We start from the raw sequence: 15,519 nt of genomic DNA on the forward strand, positions 1-15,519 counted from the left end.
GGATTTTTGGAATCCCAGACAAAATTACCTCTACAAATTGGGTGTGTTCCCCCCAAAATTAGGCTAAATGACATTTACCTGTTGGCTATTGATATTACTAAAAATCACTATCATCTTTTCTTAAAATTCACAGAGCATAGGTGAATTTCTTATAAGGCTATAGACTCTTAAAGGGGTCAGTATGGGGTTCATTCAGAAAGTATGAACTCTACAATCTGGATTTCTAGGGCCACTGATTTGATCATATCTATGTAATCCATGCTTTTGAAGACACTCATAAAATTCTTGTCTCTACCGTGAAAAGAATGGGGCAACAAAGGGTTTCATGTTTACTAAACATTGTGTCCTTGGATGATTTCCTCTTGCCTGTCACAGAATCTAAGATCACCGAGAAGCAAGTGCCAACTAAAGACCAAGTGTCTGCGACCCCCGTGGGAAACCATGATGCTCAGTCTTCAGGCTCAGAATCCCCCACAGTGTACCTGAAGGATGTCATGTGTTACCTGTCCTTGCTGGAAACGGGGAGACCTCAGGATAAGCTAGAGTGTAAGTATGTACCCTGTCAGGGGGCTTCGACTTTTCCCTAGAGGAAGAGCTAGTGTCCTGTTTATGGTTCTAAACAGGGTGGAGGTTGATCTGGGATCCTGGGGATGGGTCCTGCCTCCTTGGGGGAGCTTTTCTGCCCTGTCACCAGCAGTGACATGAATATTTCCTAGAATCTTCCCTGGAACACAGTACCAGTTGTATAGGGTGGAAGGTGCATTGGAGACCTTGGTATTGAGAACCAAGATCTGGAAAGGTAAGGGGTCTCTGCAAAGGGTGAAGACTCCCTTCCTTTGCTGGCAGGATTTCCTGAAAGCCTCCAATCAGAAAGCGGCTGCCTCCTCTTAGAAGATTTTTCAAGGGAAGATTTTCAACATCTGTCTTCCTTCCCCTATTCCATGCCCAAGCAACTCTTTAACTATGAAGAACTCTTTTTTTTCTTGAGATCTAATCAACCTCTATCTTGTTAAAGCCTATTTCCATGTCTTCACCCACCCCCACCCCAAGTGTTTTGGCCTCTTGAGAAAGAGAGCTAGTTAATTAAGGGAGTTGAGCTTGGTTTCAAAAACATGTCTTCAGAAGGAGAATAATAGCTGGGGACAGAAAGGAAAGCCCACAGTGGCTGAAGCAGCCTGCAGTCTCGCAGATGACTCACTCTGGGGACGGTCTCGCTGACTTTTGCGAGCCTACAGGCAAACTTTGAAACAGATGACAGGTAGGACCTTGTTAAAAATATATATTGTTTTGGCATCTCTTGGGATCTTAGTAGACACTGAGGGAAAAGCATACACATTATAGCAAAAGTCAAAATTCCAGCTAATAATCGGACTAGTCAGTGAAACTTAAGCATTAGGAAAAGTCTGGCAAAGGTAAACCCTTGCCCAAAACAAAATGAAACAGTTTGCTCTCTTAGCCAGCTTAAAACCTCCCCCCTAGGTTTGCAGTGTTAACAATTACAAGTCTTAAATGCTAATTTGGAAGCAAATGTACCAGATTTCTGTTTCTTCTGACTAATGTTAAAAGGGAAATGTCAAATTATTTCCCACATTCAGTTGGATTTTGAGTTTCAGGCATTATATTTGTTCATAACTACCAGAGAGGAGCAAATGTGGCAAATTCCTCGTATTAGTGCCTCTCAGACTGAGTCCTGTAATGGTAATGAAAAGAAACTGTATTTCTAAAAGCTTTTTATTACGGAAAATTTCAAACAAAGATAAAAGTAGAGAATACAAAGAACTTCCGTGTGCCCATCAACCACCTTCAACAATTACCAGCTTGTGGTCACTCGTGTTTTATTTATACCTCCCACTCATTTCTTCTGCCCCAGATTATTTTGAAGCAAATTCCAGACATCATATAATTTCATCTGTAAATATCTCAGTATGTACCTCTAAAATAATATAACTTTTTCTTAAATATAACCACACACCACAATCACATCTAAAGAAAATGATTCCTTACTATTATCAAATATTCAGTCAGTATTCATTATTTTCCCTTACTTGGGGAACAATTCAAGCACTGTTCGTTTGAATTGGGATCCAAGTAAGGTCCATACATTGCCATTTGTTACTACGTCTCTTTAGTCTCTCTTCATCTTTTGCTTATTTTTTCCCCTACAGTTTTTTGTTGCAGAAACTTGGTCATTTGTCCTAAAGTTTTCTTTTTTTAATTAAATTAAATTAATTCAAATCATCTCTGATTTTAGTGATTGAAACCAAGTTAAGTTTTTTTTCTAGATAACCAAGCATGTATTTTTTTTTTTGGAAATGATAGCCTGAAATCCCACCCATCATCAATGTAATAACAATAATAACTCATCACTGAACACCTTATTTTTGCTAAGCACTTTAAATGCATTTTCTCATTTTAACCTGACAGTAACCCTAGATAGTTGACATGATTGTTCTCATTTTATATGTAAGAAAGCATGGAAAAGTTAAATGACTTGCCCAAGGCCATGCTGCTAAAAAGTAGGATGCTTGCTCACACTTCCTCATTCTACTCCTCATGCACAGTGGAACCAAAGAGGGCTCCATGTTAGAGCCACCTGGGCCCAGAGTGTCTCTGACCAGGACATTTGGAGGAGTCACAAAGAATCGGAAGCCCATGACTTTTAAATAACTTAAAGTCCAACCAGAGACACCACTGAATAAATGCAAGGTCCAGAGACATAAAACATGTAGAAGGAAGTGACAACACAAGGGCAAATTAACAGGAGTGCTGTGACCCTGTGGGTACATCCCAAGTGGTCCAGAGCAGTTACACAAGGGAAGGGTCAGCCACAGAGAACGCAGGCATGATGAAGGGTTTTAAAGGATGAGAGGGAAATGAAGATGTATTCAGCTCTGCTCCCCACCCTGCTTACTTCTGAGACCACAGACAGGATCTCTACCTTTTAGACGAATGAAATGGCAAGTTTCCAAATCCCATAAATGAACATTTAGTCCTTTGCCCAAAATTCACTCCCAAATCTTTCTTATCTTCCATCACCTCTCTACAGCTAGAACATGGTAGAGGATGTTTCTGAATTGCATGTAGACATTTTTAGAAAAAGAAATATAATAGCTTCTATAATAATAACTACTTCATACCATTATTGAGGATTAAATAAGTAATAATGATAAGGTGCATAGGATGGTACGTTGTACATGTTAAATGCCATATATAAATATTTATTAATGAAAGAAAATAAAAATAAATAACATCTGTTGGGTACTCTCTACATTCCAAGTGCTATAGATTTAGCATATCACTGACATATTAATCTTCATTTGAGAAAAACTTAGGATAAAGAAACTATTATAATCTCCATCTTACAGATGAAGAAATTGAGCCTAAAGAAGATAAGTGACTTATGTGATGCCCTAGAGGTGGTAGGACAGGGCCAAGATCTGAACCTGCCTAACTCCACACCCTTTCTGTGTGCAGTAGAAACAGTGTCCCGTCTACAACTGTGGTGCCTCTGCCCCACCACCAGCGGGGCATCTGCTTTGAGTTGTGTTCCCGTGATACTGAGAGGTGTGAGTGCTCTACAGGGAATCACGCTCGTGACCCAGATCTCATCAGCGGCAGAGTTATTGCTTAGACAGTCCCAGAAGCCAGGTGGCTTGGTTCTCCTCCCTCTTCCCACTGTAAGGAAGGACAGACTCTGTGCCTTGGAGGGTGGGTGAACTGGCTGCAACGGACTTCATCTAAAAACTGGCAGCAGCAAAGTCTCAGCCCATCCCTGGTACCCGGAGGACATCTCAAGCCTCACCTCTGTGTTTCTTGCAGTCATGTTTCGTCTCTATGATTCGGATGAGAATGGTCTCCTGGACCAAGCGGTAAGCTCTCCAAATATCCCTCCAAGATCCAATAAAGGCTGGGGGAGAGGGGAACAGGTGAAGGGAGAGTCCAAACACTCTCAGCTCCATCTTCATAGGAATAGCAGTGTCTCAATATGAGCTGCAGAGATGGCTAGAACCCACCGCCTTCTACTTCCAAAGAGCCCACCCAGAGGAGAGTGAACTCCAACTTGCTTTTTCATTCCAGAAGCTCAGATCGCAAAATCTCAGGTTGGGGAGATGCTTTAGTATCTCATCTAGTTTAACTTCCCAGCTGGTTCAGAAATTCCCCCTGTAACTTCCTGCTGAAGCCCCGGGGTGGAGGAGAGGAGGTGGGAGAGGCAGAGAGACCAGGGCAAGAAGACAGGAGAAGGCAGGTAACTGCTGGCGTGCTTTGCCGTTACCCTTGCCTTCCTCTCATACCCCAGGGCACCAGCTCTAGGAGTCTGGCTCTGTCTGCTCCGAGCACATGATCCCATCCCACCACACCTGGGGAAGCCTGAATCTCATCCCCACCTCCCCTCAGGAAGAGTCTGGGACAGGTCAGGGGTCATGGAATGAGAAGAAGGATGGAAAAGGAAGAAGGTAGAGAGGAGAAAAGGCAAAGAGAATCAGACAGGTCCTGTCCTCATGACTGGCAGTGTCAGAGATGGGACTCATTAACAGAAAGGCTCTGAGGTTGAAGTGCACGGGGCTGAGTCAGACCAAAGGGAGGAAGAAAGGGAACCAGTCCCTAGACCAACTGCATCGTCCCGGTTCCCACTCAACCCCAGAGTGTCTTCATGGGATCCCTGCAGCCACATTGCAGTTCCGTGAGCTGGGTCATGCGAGGGAACCACCAAGAGAATCTCAAGCATTTGATCAACACATATTGATTATCTCATATATGTCGGCTACTGTTCTAAGCACTGGGGGGGTGTATCAGTGAGCCAACAGACAAAGATCCAGGCCCTCATGATGCTTTCATTCTAGTGCAAACACACACTGCAAAGCATAGTCAAGTATGTGTTAGATAGAGCTGTGTGCTAGAGGGAAAATAAAGGAGGGAAAGGAAGTAGTGGAGGGAGCTGCAGTTTTAGCTGGAGGAACCAAAGAAGGTCTCCCTGAGGAGGGGACATCTGAACAGACACTTGAAGGAGGTGAAGGGAGTGAGTCATGGGGAAGCACCTTCCAGGCAGAGGGAACAGCAAGTGCAAAGGTCCTGAGGGATGCCTGGAATGTTAGCAGATTAACTAGGAGGCCAGAGTGAGTGGAACAGGATGACTGAACAGATGAGGTTGGAGTGAGTAATAGGAGATGAGATCAGAGAAGTAATGAGAAGGGACGGGGCGTTTGCAAAGCATTATCAAGCCTTACAGGTGATTGAAAGGGTTTTCTCTTTTACTCTGGAGAGGTAGAGAACCATTGGAGATTCTGAGCAGAGGAGTGACATGATTGACTTAGGTCCTAACGGGATTGCTCTAGCTGCTGCGTTGTCTAGACTGTGGGGATGCAAGCAGGAATACCAGTTAGGAGGCTATTAAAATAAGCAAGACAAGAAATGATGGTAACTTGCACCAGGGTAGCAGCATTGCAGGTGGTAAGAAGTGGTTAAATTCTGGATCTATTTGGAAGGTAACACTGGTGGACTGAAGTGAGTCTCAAAATAGTTCTCTCTCTTTCAACTTCCCACCAAAACCCCCTGGCAGTTGGATGCCCAGCCTCTTCGTGAACACTCCCAGTAATGGAGAGTTCACCCAGTACCTTAAAACAGCCGCTCCACCACTGGGGATGACTGTTAGAGAAGGCATCCCTCCCGCACACAAGGCATCTCTAGTCTGCCAGGGAAATTTTCAATACAAAACCTGATTCTGCTCTTCTCTCCCCTCCCCCAACCCAGTGGTGAGGTCAAAATAGGCCAACCCTCAACTCTTCCCTCCCTCCATCCCTCAGCTTACTTCTGCCCTCTGTAGCTGACCGGGGCAGCTGACCAGTGGAGTACCAGTTGTACACAATAGGCCTTCAGGTATTTGAAGGTACTATCACATCTTCCCAAAAATCTTCCCCAAGCTCATACTTCCTAATTTCTACACTGTTGCTCACAAGGAAGTTTTAAATCTCCATTCTGGTCAAGCTCTAGTTTGTCAATGCCGTTCTTACAATATGGCATAGAACTGAACCCACCCCTCCAGGACTCTTTAAGTATTCACATCAGGGAACTAGTTCTTCCTGAAATCTGCCCACTCTGCTCCCTGAAAATGCCCACCTATTTACACAGCCCAAGATTGAGTCTAATTCTCCATTCCTGAATCACATCGTTTGCTCACCTTGGATCTTGGACCCAACTAGTTTCACGAGCTCTCTTCCATTGGAACTTCTGCTGAGCCCTGTTCCCACCATTCTGCCCACTTCCTTATCCCCATCTACCACTTCATCTGCAGTTTTGCAATGGGTTATTTTCTACTTTAAACGAAATACAATTTTTTAAATCCCTGTTGGGTTTTAGCTTGCTTATTTTGACCCAACATTCTACCTGGTGAAAGTAACACCTTTAAACCTTGCTTCAGTTCTCCAACCTGTGTCCCCAAATCAACCTTACTATGAACATCTTAGATGGTGTCCAAGACATGCAAATGCTTTCTCAGTCCAGTGTGTTTCAGTGGGACTCTCAGGGCACTGATTCATTAGCATCCAACAATTCTGTGAGGTTTTAGATGGAGCCTGGCCTTGGTACCAAACAAAAGGCTCACTCATTAGGCAAACATACCCTTCATGAATTTCCTGTTCCAAGAGTCCTGGACCCAGGACTTGATACAAAGGAAACAAAGGAGATGCCAAAAGGAATCTGAATCATAGTGCCTGAGAAAGGACCAACACAGTGGCTCTACATCCAACTGAAACTGACCCCCAAGGGGTATAGATGAATCCCAAGTTGCTAAAGCTGTGGGAATGAGGTGTGGGAAAAGAGGGAAGAAGTAAGTGCCTTGGTTTGTAAGTATTTGTAGGACCACAAAGAAGGAGGAAACAGGAGTGCTTTCTATGCTAAGTCAAAGCACAGAATAGGGGAAGGAAGGTGGGTCTAGGAGGAGGTCAGTGTTCAGTGAGCTTTCTGCATACCTCTGGCTTATCCACGGTCTGTGTTTCTTGTGAGCTTTGTGGTCCAGGCAGAAATAAAGAGCAAAAACAAATAGTGAGTGCTTGATGAAATGCCAGTATACCGTACCAGCTGCTTCTCACACTCTGCCCTGCCCATCTTCCCACGGGGTTGGATTTGGGTCTTGCTTGTAAAAGCACGTCTTCAGTTGGCTTCTCTCCTTGGTGTTTTCTAGGAGATGGATCGTATTGTCACCCAGATGCTGCACATTGCCCAGTATCTCGAGTGGGATCCCACGGAGCTGAGGCCTGTGAGTTTCCAAAAGCAAGGGGTGACTTTCCAGTGAGCTTCCAAGATGAGAGTGGGACTTGGAAACACATGTTTACGGTGCAGGCTGTGCCAGATCATCTTCTTAGAGGTGACTTCTCTGGGTCCCACACCTTGATCTCCCACTTCCCTGACAGGAAAGATTAGAGGTGGCAGGGGAAAGTATAGACTAATTCAAATAACAATACCTAATAATACCCCCTAACGCTTTCACCAAAGCTAAATCTTTATAACAGGAGCTCAGAGATCAGAGAATTTAGAAAGACTTTTAAAGATTTTTCTCAATCATTAGATAATATTAATAATAATAATTACATTGGGGGCTCCTCTGAGTCCGATATAATATTTAGCGTTTTCTATACATTTTCTCTCATCTTCACTACCATGCTGCAAACATAGCAATACTAGTTCCAGTTTACAGACGAGAAAAGCAGAATCCAGAGAGTTGGGGTGGCCTGTCGAAGGCCACACAGGTCAGGGCAGAGCCAGGCCTGGACCCCTGTTCTCCTCACCCCCATTTGCTCCCTCAATGCTCTACTCACTCCGAATCAGAGGGGAAAGGGGTAAAACACAAGCCAGAAAACAGAACAGAAGAGAAAGAAAAGGGCAGGGTGGGCGGGGCAGGGGTGGGGCAGAGAAGTCGAAGAGGAAAGTGGACAGTGGTTGCTTTATGGATTCCACAGATATTGAAGGAGATGTTACAAGGGATGGACTACGACCGGGATGGCTTTGTGTCTCTCCAAGAGTGGGTCCACGGAGGGATGACCACCATCCCATTGCTCGTCCTCCTGGGCATGGATGACTCTGTAAGTTGCAAGCTTGAGGTCAAAGTCCTCTCACCTTTCAGAAACATCAGGTTCCATGTGGAAGTTAATATCCTTGGCTTCTGCCCCAGACTTCCCAATGGACAGCCCCTATGCTCTAGGCCAGCCCAAGAGTCCTCTCTTTTTACCTATTAGTGCCTGAAATATTATTCATTCATTTGACAGACGTTTACTAAATTATTACTAAATAAAGATACTGTTCTAAGGGCTACGAGGGAACACAGATACAATATTCACCCACCGGAAACTTATGCTCAACCAGGCAAAGGGCAAAAAATATTCAGGGAAGAATTCCATCTTTTTCACAAATTAGGTCTAAAAATGCTAAGAGAGTTGGGGAAGGAAGGAAGGAAAGGAAGAAAGAAAGGAAAAAATACTGATTTGTTGTGAGGCAGAGGGCGTTCAATAATAATATCTTTTTTTTTTTTTTTTTTTTTTGGTACGCGGGCCTCTCACTGTTGTGGCCTCTCCCATTGCGGAGCACAGGCTCCGGACGCGCAGGCTGAGCGGCCATGGTTCACGGGCCTAGCCGCTCCACAGCGTGTGGGATCTTCCCGGACCGGGGCACGGACCCGCGTCCCCTGCATCAGCAGGCAGACTCGCAACCACTGTGCCACCAGGGAAGCCCATAATAATATCTTATTTAACAATCAGAACAACCAGATAAGGTAGATTTTTTTTAACCCATTTAAACAGATGGAAAACTGAGATTCTGAGTCCGAAGAGGAAAAAGAATAGCCAGCATTTATTTGTACTTGACTCCAAAGAACCTGCACTTTCGAACATCTCACACTTAGGAGTGAGACCAGTGGAAGAAACTTTGGAGGGTGTTTGCCCTGGCTCTGAAGGATGTGTGGGATTTTGATATCCCATTCTTGAGATAAAGATAAAGACCTAGGATATTTGATCTGGCTCTCGAGGATGGGTATGATTTGGCTGGTAGCAGAGAGAGTTTGTAGCTTGATCAAAGACCCACATGAAAGAAAATTCAGGATGTTTTAGAGAAACCTCCCAGTTTTGATCAGAGTAGGGAATACATGTAGAGGCTTAATGTGAAATCACTGGCCTCTGACCTGGTCTGCTTATTTACCATGAAAGTAGCTTCCATACACGAGGTAGGGAAGATTAGAACTAAAAGTACAAATGGTGACATTAGCGTTTACCAGTACAGTCACACGGGTTGTAAGACAATACCTCTTCAAGATTACTGAAATGTCAAAGATAGGGACAGAACAGCAGGTTCATTTGGGTTAGCCTCTAGCTGATGTTGTTGCCTGTGCTGTGTCCATCTGACAGTTCTGCAATTCAGGACTAAAGCTGAGCCCTCATCTCTAGCCCTCAAGGACTAAGAATCCTGCAATTATCTCATAGCGTGTCCAGCTCTTTCCAAGTGCTAAATAGAAATCAATGAACAAGGATCTCCTTTTTCCTTATAACCCTAGAAGGTCAGAGCTGGAAGAGAACTTGGTACTCCCTGGTCTGTCCCCTTCCTTTTTCATACCAAGGACCAGAGAGGTAAAGGCACTTGCCCATGGACACACACCTAGTTAGTACCAGAAGCCGTCTTCCATATTCAGTGACAGCAGACTTCTCATGCAGTGATTTCTTACCAAGAACCTACTGTGTGCACGAACCCACGTGCGCTAGGACCTGGGGGTGCTCAGATAGGTTAGGTATACTTTCTGCTATCAAGGCTCAAGATTATAGCTGAATCAAAGTGAAAGTTCTGCTTGAGTGCTGTTCTAATGCACCTGTTTTTTCTCTGAAACATGGAAATAGAGATGGGACATTTTAATCACAAGGAACCAATTTCTAGTTCTGTTTCCTATTTTGGACTTGTTGAGTCCAAAGTGCCACCAACTCTCTGCTTGGAGGGGATCCACTGTTTTATGGCTGAAAGAGGGAGAGACATTATTTCTTCAGCATTCTCCCCAGTGTCTCCCCCTGATGCCAAATCAGCCTTGTATTAAAACCATACTTTACCTCAGGAATAATGCAAACAAAAAACAAATGTGCATTTGGTTTTTATTAATTGAAATTTTATGCATTTATTTGAAAATAGGCACTAAATTGTATGTTTTCACATTAATAGTTGGGGTTCTAGGGAAAGCGTTCCTCGATGTCTTAAAAGCCACCTTGCTTGTTTGGCTTTTTTCAAAACCCACATGTGGCCACTGAAAAGTCTGGGGATCTCTGAATGGCATGTATGAGAAACAGTCTGTCTCCCAAGGGAACTGCAGTCTCAACCCAAAACCTGGCGTGCATAAGGAACGTTACTCCTACGCCCTGCAGCCGCCAACGTGCAGAAATAAAGGAGCCACATGATGGTGCTATAACCCAAGCAGAAATGTTACTTTATCCCAAGTCAGGGTCCCTTTGCTTCTTACCCTGTATCTATGAAAATAGCTGACTCTCCCTTGCTCAGATACTAATTGATTTTGCCAATAAAGGTATTTCAGGTCAAATGACCATCCCTTGGGCTGGATGAAGAAGGAGCTGGGTCTGCTAAGAGTGCTATAATTTCCCTTCTGTCCATGAAGGAAAACCCTGGTCTGTGGAGGTACAGGAGAGGCATGGAAGGAGCATGGGCTCCGAGGCCAGCAAGAGCCCCCAGTGTGACTACGGGCTCAGCTTGGTCACTTATTATTTGTGTGGTCTTGGGCTATTTATGTAACTTCTATGAGTCTTTGCTTCTTCATTTCTAGAACGGGTCTAAATCTACCTCCTTACACGTAGGAAAGCACTCTACTTATTTTTGTGTCCCCTACTGCCTAGCACGGAGTAGGAACTTAATAAATGTTTTCATTTTCAATGTGTCGGGCACTGGATTAGGGTCCTCACTTATAGCATTTCACTTGATTTTTACAAAAATCCCTTGAGGTCAATGTTTGTCAAAGGAGTGAATGAATAGATATTTAAGTGGGTCATTTAATCAGTTACTGAACCCATTTACTAAAGTAGAAGCCATTAGATAAAAAGGCTTTAATTCTGTAAGACTCAGGTTTTGGAAGAAGCAGGGTTTTGAGGTGGTAAGAAGAAAATAACGTATCCTGGCCCCAGGAGGAGTCCAGCATTTGAAAAAGCATGTGGGCTCCTCTAGAGACCGTTAGCAGAAGAGCTGAGCACAGGAATGGGTCTGGCCACTATGACCAACCCAAACCAGAGGGACACAGAAGTAAGAAGTGGGTTTCAATCCAGCACTTTGGACTCCATGTACCTGACTCTCAATCCTTACCACCTTACAGTACTTTTTACTACCCTTAACAACAGCCCAAGAGTGTTACTCTTTTTTTTTTTTTTGAGTGTTACTCTTTTGATGGAGCCTATGACAAAAGGTCAAGGACACCATACCTGGAGGGATGCCCCTGAAGCCACAGTCTCCAGCAAGCCTATGCTCCCAGGGGCTAGAAGGTGGGAGCTTTGGTGTCCAAGGAAGGTGTGTGATTACGTGAGGCTTGGCTTATCTGGTAGATAGAATGAATTTGCTCCCAAGCCAAGTCAGGGGGAAATGGCTTAACCCTCTTTCTGTCTCTGTCTCTTTGCTGTTTTATCTGTGCACAGAAAGGTGATGAGAGGAGTACATTGTTTTTACTAAGCTAATTTTTTCTGATTATAAAACTAGTACCTCCTCACTGTAGAAAATTTGGAAAATACAGAAGAAAGTAGAAATTAGAGAATAAAATAAATCCATAGTGCTGCTAGCTATAGCTAACCTCTGTTAACAGTTTGGTGACGTTTTTTCCCGTACAACATATCATTGTATGAAACGGAGATCATAATATATCATCAAATTTGCATTCTGTTTTTTTCCCTTAGAACTTAGTATCATGAGCACATTCCCAAACCATTCAGTGTTCTTATAAATATGATTTTGATGGCCACTTAACATTAAATCATACAGATGTACCACAAACCTTTTGGTCATTTTGAGGCCTTTAGGATATTTTCAGTTAATTTAAATAATGCTGGGTTAAACATCTGACAGAGCACAAAAATGCTCATCTATCTTTCAAAAATGATTTCTTTAGGATAGAATCCAAGAAAGGAAGTTTATAAGTTGAAGGTTGTAAACATTTAAAGGATAGATAGATGGGTGATAGATAGATGATAGATCGTTATAGATAATAGATGATTGATAGGTAATAGATGACTAATAGATGATTGAAAGAAAGAAAGAAAGAAAGAAAGAAAGATTGTTCTGATTTCCACTCCCCCCACCACATACTCTACTCAGATGGCCCTAATTTTTAATATTTGCTTATTTTAGAAAATACACATAAAGAATTTTGTTTTGATTTGCATTTCTATTAAAATAATCTTTACAACAGTAAAATAAGTGAATAACAAAATAAATTTGTGAATAACAAAATAAATTTGTTTTCCAAATATGAGAAGAGACTCTTTTTAGAAACAGTGGGGCTGCCTGCATCTCATTCCCTTGCTGTCCCCGCAGGGCTCCAAGGGGGACGGGAGGCACACCTGGACCATGAAGCATTTCAAGAAACCAACCTACTGCAACTTCTGCCATGTCATGCTGATGGGCGCTCGGAAGCAAGGCCTGTGCTGCATTTGTGAGTAAACTTCCTTCAAACCCCTTTTCCCAGGAACTGTCTTGCTCTATACATGATTGAGCCATTCCCAGAAAAGTTTAGGCATCTCTGCTTCCTAGCTTGAGGGATTTACCATATTATTCCAACAGCAGAAAATAAAGCAAAACTTCCATGTTCTATTTTTGTTCTACCCAAGTCAAAGGGACAAATATTATAGGCCACTGACTGCCTAGAAAAAGTTAAGGTTCAAATGTAGTTAAAAAGCATCTCATAGTAATTTCAATTGAGTTTTGCTAATGAATGTTTTGGTTGGTCAGAAGAACCTGTTTGTTTTTTTTTTAATTAATAAGCAACTATATTCATATATACAATGGAATTAAAATTATCCATTTGTTTGACTTTATAATCTATTTAGTAAAGTCAGATTGGAGAGGAGAAAAAAACACACATGGAAAAGGAAGGAGGGAGACTGGAAAGGAGGACAGAAGAAAGAGATGGAGGAGAAGGAAGAAAGAAGGGGTCATGTAGGAAAGAGGGTGGGTTTGCAGAGCAGGAAGAGAAGGGAGGGGCTGCAGCAAGAAGGCTTTGTAGGGCCCAGGCTGCGTGGGTGCAGAATCCTGCCCCCCACCTCAGGATGCAGACAGCAAGCACTCAGCCTGAACCCTCCAGGGACTGGGGAGCTGCTGCGGCAACGAGGGCCGTCGGGTACGGAGCGGGTCACCAAAATGTTTTATCTGCCATGCACACAGGAGCCAGGCAGCAGGCAACCTCAGCCACAAAAGTCATCGTAGCAGAGCTGGGCCCAGTGTCTACCAAGAGCAAGCATCAGCAGGCAAAAGTAGGGGCCCCCCTGTCTTTCCAGCACCTATTTCAAATCCAGCTCTCACCCACTTTTCATAGGCCCAGCCTCATTCCTAGTACGTTCTAGGCCTGTTGGCACAGTAGTAAACAGTAACAACAGCAGTCATTTGTGGAATAGCTGTTCTGACCTGCACACGTGGTGCTTTATACAAATTATGTGATGCTGCAAAGAGAAAGCAATCTTCTTCCCATTTTTTAGAAAACCCTGAATTTCAGAGCGGTGAAGGAACTTACCCTAGATTGTGTGGGTAGTTACAAAGGGCAGAGGCAGAGTTCAGGCTCAGGCCTTCCTGTCTCCAGAGTTAGGAAGACCCCGGCCTTGCTATCCACGCCCCAACATCCTGACATTCAGTACTGTGGCATTGGCATAGCCAGGATGACTCCTCACTCCCCTTAAGCAGAAAGCACCTTTCTGGGGATGTCTTCCTGCTGCGTTCACCACCCGCGGTGGAAGGCAGTGTGGCAGGGGGGAGGGTGCAGGAGCATGTCTGGGAGATAGTCATGGACTCTTCTCAGTGAACAACTGGAGACTTGAATTGCCATTAGGCAAGGCCAGCTCCATATGTCCCCTGCCCCTGACTGGCCGCGCAGAGGGAGGCACGGGCCTCAGCTGGGGTGGGGGGCAGGGGGATGGCTGACCTTCCCTACGTGGTCACTCACCGTCACTTTTCTTATTTTTATTTTCAGACTGTAAATACACCGTCCATGAACGCTGTGTATCCAAAAACATTCCTGGGTGTATCAAAACGAACTCAAAAACCAAAAGGGGAGGAGAGGTTGGTGATACCTATTGCCTTCTTCTCCTGCATGCTGTGTCCCAGGCAACATGTCCATCTCCACAGATTCCTGGGCAGGAAGGGGCTTTGGGAGCTTTGTACAGTCCCTTCTCTGCCTTGAGGACCACCCTTAAACCGTCTTGGCCATCCATCAATCCATTTAGCATCTGCCTGGTGCCCACCGTGTGCCAGATCCTGTGCCAGGGGGTATGCAGGTTAAAAGGTGGTCCTCAGCCTGGAGGACTGTGCAGTCTAGTGGGAGGAGACAGGCATGTAAGCGAAGCGCAAAGTAGCGAGCTGTGCAGTAGCGATAGGGCTGTGTGGGACATACAGTTGAGGCACCAAGGGTGGCGGACAGGGAAGGTTTCACCAGAAAGATGGCATTTGAGTTGTGTCTTGAACCCAAATCAGCGGGATTTCATAAGGAATCCAGGAGGACAAGGCACCCCAGGCTGGAGAAGCCTCAAGTGTGAAGGCGTGGAGACGCGGCTTATTATCGGATCTGTACTTGGTTCCGTGTGACTGGGATAGAGGATGCTTAGAAGGAAGCGGCGGGAGATGTGCTGCAGAACTGGTGAGATCCAGGTCTTGTGAGGCCAGCTGAGGACTTGGGAAGGGGTTTCATTTGTAGCTAAGGGGCCGTTGAAGAGCTTTGAGTACATGAGGAGGTGTTTGGGTTTGCAGATTAGGTTAATTGCTCTGACCATGGTGCCAGAGAGAGATCAGATCAGAGGGGGTGAAAAAAACTTTTCCAACAGTTCAGGCAAGAGTTAATGCTGCCCTAGGGCCTGACTGGGGTGGCGTCTGCACTCACCCACTATGCTCTGCTATGTCTGCAGTAGCACAGTGATGGCTGTGTCTGTGCTGAGTGAGTGTCCCCCAGCCATGCCGGTTGTTGAGTGTTTTGGCTGTCCCACTGGCTAAGGTAGAAGACATAAAGGGAGAGTCTGAGAGATAATTTGGAAGGTCCTACCACAAGGACCTGGTGACAATCGTGTAGGGGATGAGAGAGGGAGAGAGGTTGGAAATGGCTACCAGGTTTCTAAGGTGGCCATTGGCTGGTACCATTCACTGAGTCTGGAAATAGACTGTTCTTCAAATTAGCAGGGGAAAGGCACTCCGAGTTCCTGCAGAGGGAAAACCCCATTGAGGAATCTGAGTCAGGAGATGGTTAGCAGGTGGGAGTGGTATCCCGCCCTTACCCAGTAGGACTCCGAGAGAGAAGGGCACCTCCAGGGA

General features: G+C 44.6%; 1 protein-coding gene across 1 annotated transcript in view; it reads left to right on the forward strand.

The window, feature by feature from the left end:
- The first annotated feature begins 371 nt into the window (after positions 1-371).
- DGKG (diacylglycerol kinase gamma) overlaps positions 372-15,519 on the forward strand; it is a 124,327-nt gene continuing 109,179 nt past the window's right edge. Inside the window, exons 1-6 of the mRNA XM_060297510.2 lie at positions 372-546; positions 3,820-3,869; positions 7,178-7,252; positions 7,953-8,075; positions 12,547-12,664; positions 14,192-14,280. Coding sequence (XP_060153493.2) covers positions 495-546; positions 3,820-3,869; positions 7,178-7,252; positions 7,953-8,075; positions 12,547-12,664; positions 14,192-14,280 — 507 coding nt within the window. The 5' untranslated portion in view covers positions 372-494. The remainder of the gene's footprint in view (positions 547-3,819; positions 3,870-7,177; positions 7,253-7,952; positions 8,076-12,546; positions 12,665-14,191; positions 14,281-15,519) is intronic.

Source organism: Globicephala melas, chromosome 4 (genome assembly GCF_963455315.2).
Source record: "Globicephala melas chromosome 4, mGloMel1.2, whole genome shotgun sequence".
NCBI lineage: Eukaryota > Metazoa > Chordata > Mammalia > Artiodactyla > Delphinidae > Globicephala > Globicephala melas.